This window comes from Limulus polyphemus, unplaced genomic scaffold (genome assembly GCF_000517525.1).
Source record: "Limulus polyphemus unplaced genomic scaffold, Limulus_polyphemus-2.1.2 Scaffold444, whole genome shotgun sequence".
NCBI lineage: Eukaryota > Metazoa > Arthropoda > Merostomata > Xiphosura > Limulidae > Limulus > Limulus polyphemus.
This window is the reverse complement of record NW_013666054.1, coordinates 593,727-606,902: the sequence shown is the minus strand read 5'-3', so window position 1 is coordinate 606,902 and position 13,176 is coordinate 593,727. Positions and strand designations below refer to the sequence as shown.

At 31.7% G+C, this 13,176-nt stretch overlaps 1 protein-coding gene across 3 annotated transcripts in view; it reads right to left on the bottom strand.

Moving 5' to 3' along the window:
- Positions 1-5,304: 5,304 nt before the first annotated feature.
- Positions 5,305-13,176, bottom strand: part of LOC106458319 (protein unc-93 homolog A-like) — a 36,396-nt gene continuing 28,524 nt past the window's right edge. For 2 of the 3 annotated variants that reach the window (XM_022384503.1, XM_013917822.2), the window contains 2 exons: positions 11,365-11,632; positions 6,108-6,337 (listed from right to left, as the gene is read on the bottom strand). In XM_022384503.1, the coding sequence (XP_022240211.1) occupies positions 6,108-6,337; positions 11,365-11,632 (498 nt within the window). Of the gene's footprint in view, positions 6,338-11,364; positions 11,633-13,176 lie in introns of all 3 variants that reach the window. The other variant, XM_022384504.1, reaches the window with a different exon arrangement.

The following is a 13,176-nucleotide window of genomic DNA, read 5'->3' as shown; positions in this document are numbered from 1 at the left end:
TACTAAACTGATTGCGTTTCTCTGTGCACTGCCGATTCCAGAATAATTTTATCAACGTTTTAATATAAGTATAACCTAAAAAAAGACATAAGGATGATGTTTTATGTATTTTTCTCTAATATTTGTGTACAAACCAAGTGGGCAAATTATAGTTAAACATTAATATCTGAAACATGTATCTCTTTTTTTTTTTGGTTGGGGAGGGAGATGGGGGGGGGATACAATTTAAGCAAGTCTAGCACTTACCCACATGTAATTGCAACAAGAATTAATATCTTTCAAATTTCTTGGTCGAATGATCAACCTTCCATCTTACGATCTTTACGAAATACTCTCCTGGTGGACAAAAAAGTAATAAAAAAAGACAATTTTCAGTAGCGCTGACAGTTTTGTGTAACGAATAAAAATCTATTTTGTTTCTTTTACTGTTCTTTTCTAAAGCATGATCGACCAGGTAAAGTATAAATTACTAGTTAGTTACAAGAGATCTGTGAAAGATTGTCTCACAATATTCACGCAAAAACCTTAATCTGAAGTTAAAAGTTTCAATATCTATTCATTGATTTTTGTTGGCAAGGGAAACGTTCCGACGATATATCATTTTCCAGATTTGAATTCATTTTTTTATTGATTTGTTAGAGTACTATCAATCTTAGGCATTATTCTTATAAGAAACAGTAATAAGGCAATGAATAAGAAGAACATCCGTAGTTTTGATAAAGACAGTATTACTTTAGGAAAAAATACAATTATGCCCAAATACTTGATTTATTAGCAAAATACGTTTGGTATTCTCTGTTGTTTCTATATACAAATACGGTTAGAGACAGTTTCGTGACTATTTTTTATTCTAAATTTCCTCGAAAATACCGAATTATTTATATGTTCGCTAAATAAATTAAAGGTGGATTATTTTTCCCTCAAAATTCATAAAGACAATAGTGGGAAAACAAGTATCAAGTATATTTATACGCGAAGAAGGACCTTATTTATAATTACCAAAAGTTGAAAGAAGTATCTTATATTTTACAAAGCCCAAAAAACGGTCTTAATACACTTGCTTTCTGCCAAAGGTTTCTTACTTGATGATACCTTTGTTTGTTGTTAAATTACACAATGGACTATCTGAGCTGTTGCCCCCCAGTGGCACAGCGGAATGTCTGGGGACTTACAACGCTAGAAACCAGGTTTCGATACCCGTGGTGGGTAGAGCACAAATAGCCCATTGTGTAGCTTTGTGCTTAATTACAAACAAAATCTGCGCTGTTCCTAATGCGGATATTGATCCCCAAGTTTAGCCCTATAAGCCCTCAATGTTTAACGTTATGATTCAAAATAATTTCAATGAAAACAAACAGGATATTAGTTTTCACTGATTTTTTTTTATATATTTTGTATTTCACTTATTGAATAAATAGATATTATTAATAATAAAAATACATATTAGTATTTCGTAACACCTTAAAATTCTAATTTTGTGAAATTACTGAGCGAAACTTTGCGTGATTAATGTTTTTCGGGGCTAAATTAAATAATCTCGAATTATTAATGTTTTTCGGGGCAAAATTAAAATAATCTCAAATTATTAATGTTTTTCGGGGCAAAATTAAAATAATCTCAAATTATTAATGTTTTTCGGGGCAAAATTAAATAATCTCGAATTATTAATGTTTTTCGGGGCAAAATTAAAATAATCTCAAATTATTAATGTTTTTCGGGGCAAAATTAAATAATCTCAAATTATTAATGTTTTTCGGGACAAAAATTAAATAATCTCAAATTATTTATTTAGGTAAAATGTCATAACAATTGTTATAGTTTGTGAACATATGTCCTTATTTAGGTTCACACAGACAGCCGTGTATTCTATATTAATTCGCATTATTAAAATAAACCCATAAAATAATTGATTATTTATTTTTTTTATTTAACATTAGCATACAGACCTACAGCTAACTAAGTTGATAGTTTTACACTCTGTAACTCTCAAGTAATTATTTCATGCGCAATTTAAACTCATCATTCACATTTATTGATTCTACGTAAACATCACATTATAATCTATAGGAATTTAAGGTACAATCATTACTTAGAATTCATTTAGAATTTCTTAAAAATTAAAAACAGTACCGTATATCTTAAGTGTCAAAAAAGATACCTTAATTGTTAAATTTTTCAGAGGAAAAAATCGTATCTCTAAGTTAATAAACATGAATAACACCTCATAGCTTCTTAAAATGCTGAAACAGATACATCAAATACAAAACAAGTCGAGCACATGTCATAAAACCTGCTCAATGAATCTAACAATATTTACTCTAACACGTGTTACGAACTGTAAAGTGTGATGTCATATATATATTTTTGTTGTATGGCAACACTATTTTTACATTTGGCATACAACATAGACAATCTATAACACGCGCGCTTTATATATATATATATATACAACTACAAGCACATCACATGCAAATTTCTTTATAAAATTAATTGGATTTAGTATTTTACTTGATAAGCAGGTAATTTGTATATGGATGTTCCCAGTTGGGGGAATAAAATTATGCCTACCCAATATTTACATATATTTCATTAGACTAAAATACTATTTAAAACATGAAAAGAAAGCTACTTTTTGTAATTCGGGATAAAATTGATGTTTTTACAGATGTTACATAGGTTGTTTTATCGCAAAACTACACAATTAGGATATCTGTGCTCTATCCACCGCGGGAAAACGACCCCGACTGTTAACACTGTAAGTTCTTACACTTACCGTTGACCCACTGGGGGAATATTATCCAGATAAAGTGAAATTCCCAACAATCCGAAAATCAATCTGGACATCTTTTTTAACTGTTTAACAACAACAGCGTTTTCTAAAAATTAGTATTTGCATTTCATGGTTGAATTAACCGTATTTTGTATATTAAAAAGACAAGATTGCACGATACTCGTAACTTTGTACATTACTTAAAAACAAGATTACTTGTACACTTTTTTTTTGATAGCTTTTGGTAAAATCGGATACACATTTGTGGTTGATTCTATGAAATGTTGTCTTATGAATGTTCTTACTTTAACTTTGAAACACGGTGATTCTGGTTGGATTTTCAATTCTTATATTTTACAAACATTCGGAAAAGCTTATATATATTGTTCATATGCATATGGGTATATAAATATTCACTCCACACCTATGAAAATTGAGTACCGAACAGAATGCAAATTTTGGTGTGTCCTGATTGTGTTGAAGATGAGGATAAAAGGTTGTAATATGTTTATACGTGATGAGGACCACAACAATGCAAGAACAACTAGAATAAATATTCACTCACGTTGATGAAAATAAAAGTATTGATGTTTTTCGAAACTTGTCAAGCTATATTCAATACCTCTCTGTCAAGACAAATTTTATTTCAACTCTGTTTTTGGCACCTGCTTTCAGTAATACGGTTTATTTAGTTTTGTCTTAGTATAAGGATTAAATAAAGGATAGCCAACTGTAGGAGGTTTTTTAACTACTAACTTGATATCATAATTTTAATCTTCAAATATAACAATTCTGTTTTCTGTAATTTTGGTTGAATTTTCAATACTTTTAACTTATGGTTTATCTTGAAAGATTTAACGAGTTCCATCCATTTCAGATTATCTAAAAAGGTGGATGAAACTTTTGAACCTTCCAAGGTGAATCACATTCATCCACCACAAACTTCCTTCAAACAACATACAACTGGTCTAATAATATTTGCCATTATTTTCCGTTATTTCTGTTAAATTACATAAATTATGAGCGTTAAAATGTTTAAAAGATTTGTTTAATTATACAGCACAGAACATATTCAGGTTTATACTTTAGGAGTGAATTGTATAATTGAACATTTAATCTCCCGCCAAAATTTCAACAAATTGGTTTATGTACCTTCATGGACAGATTGGCAGAAACCAACATCGAGGAAATCAAATTACAATATAGTAGATGTAGCATGGAGCGTTCCACGAACTAATCCAATTACATTTAAGTATGTAAACATTTAACTAGTCATAATAAACTGTGGGCGACGATAATAAATTTACACCGAACATGTTATTACACAAACTACCAAGTTATATATCTTCAGTGTTTGACACTCTAATAATGTTATTACACAGACTACTAAGTTATATCTTCAGTGTTTGACACTCTAATACGTATACACACGCTTACAAATATCTCATGCGTATAAAGTGGTCAGATCATTTTGGAAAACATAGTAAGCGATAGTTTTAAACTGTCAAATTATTGGTCAATTAAATATACAAATCCCTATTCACAAAAAGAAATGTTAAAACTTATACAAGTAAACATAGCTGAATTTTACATCACCAAACTGTTTCAGCGTCTCAGGAGAATAAAACCGTTCACTGACAGATGACTAATTATTTTGCTCATTCATCTCAGGATCATTTCTCTACTGAATTTGGCAACTATGTTCAGCATTATTTTGTTGGCTGAGAATATAAAGTGTTCATGGCAACTATGTTCAGCATTGTTTTGTTGGCTGAGAATATAAATTGTTTATGGCAACTATGTTCAGCATTATTTTGTTGGCTGAGAATATAAAGTGTTTATGGGCAATTATGTTCAGCATTATTTTGTTGGCTGAGAATATAAAGTGTTCATGGGAATTATGTTCAGCATTATTTTGTTGGCTGAGAATTTAAAGTGTTTATGCCAACTATGTTCAGCATTATTTTGTTGGCTGAGAATGTAAAGTGTTCACTGCATTTCAATAATTTGTTGATGATTAACACATTTGTAATTTTTTCAAAGATTTAATATCTATCTCAGTCTCCACCTAGAAAGTTCATAGTCTATGAAGCTGTTGTGACGACATGACAATCGTTGTCACTTAGATTTAACAATTGTTTTTTTAAGAATCTTGTTTGTAGTAAGAGCATAAAAGTATTATAACTAATGACTCTTATTCAAAAATAATTGTAAATATATTAATTAATTAAACGTGTTATCCTATATTAATAGCAAAACAAATAAAACCACGTTTTTTTACACAATGAAAGATAAAATTATTTATCAGTTCTCCCAGCCAACTAGATTCGATAACATAGTTATCATTAGTAGAGCTAAGCTGGCGCTACATTCACAGATCATGTTGAGAGTAACTGTGTTACCGAATCTAGTCGACTGAAGTAACTAATAAAGGCTTCATCTTTCATTGTGCCAAAAAAAAAGCCTTTTTTATTTTTATTATACAGTAGTATAATGTGCCTGAAAATAAATTACTTGTTTTCCATTTGCGACCGTAACCTATAAACTTAAATATATTTACCTTTATTAATTATGATTTATTTTTGTTTTCCTTTTTTTAAGCCTTCTTCTCAGATTCTGTATAAACACTATTTTTCATTACTTTGCAGAACGTGGAAAACCGATCAGTTCACAAATACAAAACAAAAAGCACTTAGCTGTCGACCAAACATGGTAAAGAAGAACTGTTTTCTAGTCAAGAAAGTACCGTATACCGGGGCTGTGACAGTTGTAATTTATTGAATATTGGTAGAAGGCGAAGATAATTTTTTTCTGTGGATCAACATAGTTGGTTGAGATAGACAAATTAAGAATTGTGAAGAAATGTACCTGCAGTTAACATGATTTGTATAAAAACTTTTATGCTACTGATTTCTAACGCTTCGCCTGTTTTCGGCGTTTAAACAGTTTATTATTTACTTATTTTCACTTTACTTTCAATAAAGATACTTGGAATAATATGCAAATGATAAAATATATTTGCTAATTAACGCGATGCAAGAATTGCGGTATAAAGGAGATCAAAAGGAAAATATTAACGCAAAGTTAATATTGCTTCATAACAAGTGAAAACATAATGTTTTTTGTAATAATCAAAACGAAATTCCTTATTTGTTAACACACACACATCAACCAGTAAAACACCTTAACATTTTAGTTTGCTAAAATAGATTTTTCAAGGTAATACATTAGCAACTCTACGGCAAATACAAGAACAGGTAATTCCAAAATACTTGAGAAATGTTCTATTAATTGTCAGTTTAATTAAAATGTTGGTGTGCCATAAACCTCTAGGATGTTACAACGTGGCTGACTGCTCCTGGTTCTTTCGCTGTTGATGTACTCTGACCTCCAGACATGTGTAAGGAATTGCCACCAGGGTGAAAACTCCTGCTAGAATGTAGATCTGCATGGTTGGACAGAGATACAGACTGCCAGAAAAGGCCAGAGTCAGACCTAATGCTTGGACCAAGGAATAAGCGGCGAAGGGGCCATACCATTCATCCGTATATGTGGTAACGACGAATGCTGGATGAAAAATGAAATGTATGATAAATATAGCTGCAAATAATGATTTTTTAAACATTAAAAACTGTAACACTTATGATGATAAGTGATGTAGTGGAAAATTCTTTATACATATTTAACTTTATCGCATTATTGGGTTTTACATTTATGCATCGGGCTCAAAGATAAGTTAGAAACGAAACACTTGAGCAAAAGTCATTAATGCTGTAATTATCAGTCGTTTTATTATAGTTTTATAAATTTCAATAATATCGATCAGAAAACATTTTTTTTATGGATTAACTGGTAATTATATCGCAGAAGTTTCTATAGAATGTTGCAAAATATTGCAAACCGTGTAGTGACAGTAATATATTTCACCAAAGTTATCCGCCGGTAGTCATAAAAGGAGATAAATAGGGCCAAATACATCTCAATATCCAATATTATTCATGGTTAAAAATGTATTATATTGATCGATAATCTCAGACATAACATGTTTCATCGATCACATATCTCAGTCAAATGACGTCGGTGGAAGGGCTAGACCAATAGTAATGAAATGAGAATGACGTAATCAAAAGCCGTGTCTTGCATCAGAGGATAGTTAATTTGTTTAACTTTCCTATTATAAAAATTAAACAGGCGCATGCGACCAACATGATTTATGTATGCCTCTTTCGATCGTTTAAGTAATATAACTGTGATGCGTAGGGAAAATAGTCTAAATGATTAACTATTTATCAATTATTATAAGGCGCTGGACTAAAATATGACATTGTTAGCGTGTATTTTGTTAAACACATAGCTACACAATGGGTTATCTGTACTCTGTCTATCGCAGGTATCGAAGACCGGTTTTTAGCGTTACAAACTCCCAGAGTTACTGGTGGGCCATTGGAGGGTTCTTTGTTAGTTAGAAACGTGACCAAATACAAAACTACGTGTGCATATGTTGACAATCTAAAGGCTTTTTAATATAGGTTTAATTTCATCGTCAAACTGTATCTTCTCCACCTATTCTTTATGTTTTCATATGCATATATATTTCGAATAAATATTATAACGTTTCGTAATTATTTTAGTCAGCAATACGAGGTATTGAAGTAATCACTGCGTTACCATTTTTACCAGACAAATGTTTAAAATTTAAATTATATCCATAACAATATTCTTTTCAATCAGAAAAACAATTTCAGCTATGAATAGTAAATATGTTTATGTCTTCAGGCGTGAGTTTGATTGATTTTTTATTTTAACGCTAATGGTAGATATGCACAATTTACTAGATGGCGCTATGCCACTGTATTAGTATATGCAGAGCGATGTTATAAAGTTTCACAAGATTCTTCTGAAATGTGCCTTATTCAAGTAAGTTTGGTAAAGTTTTGGAATTAAAGTGACAAATTACTTATCTATGGACGTGTAACTTGGCTCGAGGTGTGTGTGTTTAAAATTATATTATTACGATCATAAAATGTTTTAACTTGCCTCCTGGTAGAAAAACTTGTAAACTGATCACTGCCCGATATATATATATATATATATATATATGACTGATTGTACTTTAAATACGAAAATTATTTGTCATAACTACTTGAAAACAACAACAATAAGAAGAAACAGCAACAAAGTTTTGGAAACTTAATATCCTAAAGATAAAAGTTTGGCTACATGTATACAGTTTAGAGGGAAGACATTTTTTATAAAGTACAATACACTTCGTCCTCCAATGGGTCAGTGGTAAATTTACGGAACTTCAACTCTAACATCTGGGGTTCGATTCTCCATGGTGGACAGAACGCACATAGCCCGTCGTGTTGCTTTGCGCTGAAAAACATCTGGATGTTACACAGAGAGTTTTTAAAACAAAAAGTCCTACAGAAAATGTTCATCTTTGGTAAACTACAATGTTGTGGCAGACGAGATACCGTCCTTGCTACTAGAAAGTCGGGATTTTGATGCGACTAAACCGACATGTATCAGACTAACTGCAGATACAACTATGAAAACACAAATATCTGATTGTAGGAAAGCCACAGGCGTAGTTTCCAAAAAAGCTAATAACTAAGTAGTTCTTATTTATATCTGATAAAAGTATACAAACCACGGAAAAGGAGAAAGTTTTATATGATTACGTTTTTGTTGCATATTTTCATCAGTGTGTGGCCACAAACAATGCAAAGTTCTGTATTTATCCTTAAAATAACAATAGCTTATACGCTATCCTTCAGGTAACAAGAGCTTATCTTATAGGCAATCCTTTAGATAAGAAGAGTATCTTTTACACTATCCTTCAGATAACAAGAGTAGCTTATACGCTATCCTTCAGATAACAAGAGTAGCTTATACGCTATCCTTCAGATAACAAGAGTAGCTTATACGCTATCCTTCAGATAAGAAGAGCTTATCTTATAGGCAATCCTTTAGATAAGAAGAGTATCTTATACGCTATCCTTCAGATAACAAGAGTATGTTATATAATACCCTACAAATAACTAGAGCTTATCTTATACGCTGTCCCTCAGATAACAAGAGCTTATTTTATATGCAATCTTCATATAACAAGAGTATCGTATACGCTATTCTTCAAATAACAAAGCTTATCTTATATAATATACTTCAGATAACAAAGCTTATCTTATACAATATACTTCAGATAGCAAGTGTATCTTATATGCTATCCTTCAGATAACAATAATTTGTCTTGTAAGCTATCCCTCATATAACAAGAGTATCTTATACACTATTCTTCAGATAACAAGAGTATCTTATACACTATTCTTCAGATAACAAAGCTTATCTTATACAATATACTTCAGATAACAAGAGCTTATTTTATACCCTATCCTTCAGAATAGCAAGAGCTTATCTTATACGCTATTCTTCAGATAACAAGAGCTTATCTTATACGCTATTCTTCAGATAACAAGAGCTTATCTTATACGCTATTCTTCAGATAACGAGAGCTTATCTTATACGCTATTCTTTAGATACCAAAGCTTATCTTATACAATATACTTTAGATAACAAGAGCTTATCTTATACGCTATTTATCATGTGTAATTATGGTAGTTGAGCGTTTTAGAGTAAAAGAGAAAAAAAAACTACTTAGTATTAAAGAAGGACACCAAAGAAAAATAAAACGTTTCGAACATTTACCATTGGCATCTAGAACAAAATAAAAGCTGTGGCATAAATCCATGCACGCATTGAAATAAAAAGATATTTAGCTCTCCAGTAGCTGCATAAAGCTGGTGTGGGTGATTCGTGATTGACCAATAACCTTCGTAATTTAAGCGTGAAATAAGTAGTTCATTCCAAAAACAATTATACGTAATTTTCCATAATAATAAAAAAATTATCAATTAGGATTAAATATAATAAATCATGCTCTAGGGAGTCTGGTTAATTGGTATTAACTTGGAGAAGCAGAATCGAGGTATTCTCTGATAAATCATGATTTACTTTAATAAAATAACCAAAACATTGATCGATAGTTTCTCTAATTAAAGACTGACGTCAACAAAATTTTTTGGAGATTTCACATTTATAGTCGATATTATAATCCCGTGTCTTAAGAACGTATAGTAATTATTACTTGCCTTTTATTAATTATACTTATAATCCTTAGGTAGTGAATTCTGTCATCTTTAGATTTAGATATTGCATGATGGATAGGAGATCGAACAATAAGCAAACGTTTTAGAACTATATTAATTTATGCACCAAATTCAAACCAACCTTTTCCGTAATTATTATAAATTAGTTTCGACTGTTCCATTCTCCTGTTTATTGAATTTTTTTTTGGGGGGGGGGCATAAATCTTCATTATAAAACGACTGAAAATAACAATTATTACAATTCTTTGCTTCGTTTTCATCAAATTTACAAATGATTAATCTAAGAACATAGTTCGATTTCAAGATTGCTTTTCAATTTATTTTTAAACGTTATGCATTAAAGTAAATGGGATTTTGGATATTCACGCTTGCCGTCCCGATTGCAAGCTGTTAGTTTTCCCTTCGTCTGCATGTTTATTCCTAATTTAGCAATGATAAACTAGAGGGAAGGCAGCTACTCAACAAAACTCACAGCCAACTCCTTGGCTACTCTTGTCTAATAAGATAGTAGGATTTGGTCGTTATTCTTATAACGCACCCACGGCTCCAAAGTGCGGAGCGCGATTTTACGGGAAAGAGACGCGTTTTATAGTCCGGCACATTAACCACTAGGGCACGCCCGGCCCTGAAATCTATGGAATACTGTGGATTTACAGTTACACAGCTGCCAAAAGAGGGCGTTAACACAAACAAACACTTATATACATATTTATAAACTACAAACAGGAATATTCTATGACCCATCGGCTTATGTTTGACATACTGGAAAATGTCGTTTTTTTTGAAAATAAAAACTGAAAAACAAAAACAAAATAGCTCACTATCCCGTCGCTGAGATCCTAAGGATGAAAAAGAAATATTCAAACAACATGTATGCAAAGCTGTTGGAGCTAGTGCTAATCTCAATAAAATTATGGAACTAAAAGCTTTAATAAACTACGTAACATATGTCAAAAAAGTTGTATAAATACTTGTCATTACAAGGGCCATAAAATTCTAAATTCAAACTGTAAACATTTTTATGATGTGATTCAAGTGCGCCAATTTTTCACTGAAAGGTAACAATGGCATTTCTAACAACATCTTACACAGACTCAATAGTCTCAGAGAATAGTTAAATAAATGTTACTTTGTATTCAGTTATCATTTTTTTTATCTTTTTATCATTATAACATAACATATAATTGACTTTGAAGCAAAAAAGATACTAACGAATGAGGGATGATTCAGAAAATATCTTTTTCGACAGTAATATAAGAATACTGCGTTATGATTTTTGTGAGAAACTAGATTTTAAAGAGGTATTCGATAAATTAACAAACTGTAGAGAAAATTTAAAATGCATTGTTTAGTACTTAAAACATAATATTAGAAAATGTTTAAAGAATAGATGTAGGTGAAAAATGTTAAGAAATGAAAACTTACTTAAGGTCAGAGTCTCCCAAACTGCATTACAGAGCCCCCAGGCGGCAGCTATAACGTAGAACACAGCCACATCATCCTTGACGGGTCTCCATAACCAAAGGACCATGAGTAGTCCAGCGTGGAATACGAAACCTGCTGCCATAATGAGTGGTCTCTTGAAGTGTTTTGCAAACTGGTGGACTGCTAGCGCCCCCACGGTATTCATGGCCCCCATGCACATCATAGTGTAACCGACTGCTTCTAGTCCTAGAGCACAGCTGACGTAGGCCTATAAAAGCGTTCATACCGTCATCTTTATTACTTTATCACACATTTAACAAAGCTTTATATTATTTTTAAATTCAAAACTCCAATTTTATAATTGCCAAAACGTATACTTAAAAACTAATAAATAATTCATTAACTCCAAAACTGTCTGTAATATGATTGTGAAAAGAGGTTGCGTGTTAAAATCTCCACTTAATACATGTTCTTGATATTTTTTTCAGACATCTTTCTATCTGTTTATCTTCCTGTCTATATTTGTCTTTCTATCAGCCTATTTATCTATTTACCCTTCTATCTTTTGTGCTTCTATCCAGTTATAAGCTTATCTGTCTGTTTATCTTTCCGCCTGCCTTTCTATCAATCGACTTGTCTATCTGTCTATTTATCCTTCCGTCTGCCTTTCTATCAATCTACCAGTCTATCTGTCTATTTATCTTTCTTTCTGTTTGTCTACCTAATTATAAGTATCTGCCCATTTATATCTCTCTCTCTCTTTTCATCTATCTAGCAGGCTATCTATTTATCTATCTATCAGTCTATTTGTCTGTCTTTCTATCTATTAGTTTATCTTTCTATTTATTTATCTGTCAACCTATATATATTTTCATCTATCTGTACATCTATTTTACAGCTACCTAAAATAACTACTTTTGTCTTTCATATATCAACTCCAGAGATAAAAGCTTAATTCATAAAAAAAAATCGGCTATTATAACTGCTATTGTTATAAAAGATAAAGCTCTAATAAAGTCACGTAAGCACATAAAATATACTTCCAGTTCCTCTCCGTCTTTATCTTCTGTAACGAGACTGAAGTTATTATACATTCGGAATTATAGCATTTTAGAATATGGAGAAAATAAAAGCACGTGATGTAACACACGTAATCTAAAGGACGAGTAAGATGTTCCGTAATGTAACACACCTAATCTAAAGGACGAGTAAGATGTTCCGTAATGTAACACACCCAATTTAAAGGACGAGCAAGATGTTCCGTAATGTAACAAACCCAATCTAAAGGACGATTAAGATGTTCCGTAATGTAACACACCTAATCTAAAGGACGAGTAAGGTGTTCCGTAATGTAACACACGTAATCTAAAGGACGAGTAAGATGTTCCGTAATGTAACACACCCAATTTAAAGAACGAGTAAGATGTTCCGTAATGTAACACACCTAATCTAAAAGATGAGTAAGATGTTCCGTAATGTAACACACCCAATTTAAAGAACGAGTAAGATGTTCCGTAATGTAACACACCTAATCTAAAGGACGAGTAAGATGTTCCGTAATGTAACACACCCAATTTAAAGAACGAGTAAAATGTTCCGTAATGTAACACACCTAATCTAAAAGATGAGTAAGATGTTCCGTAATGTAACACACCTAATCTAAAAGACGAGTAAGATGTTCCGTAATGTAACACACCTAATCTAAAGGACGAGCAAGATGTTCCGTAATGTAACAAACCCAATCTAAAGGACGATTAAGATGTTCCGTAATGTAACACACCTAATCTAAAGGACGAGTAAGGTGTTCCGTAA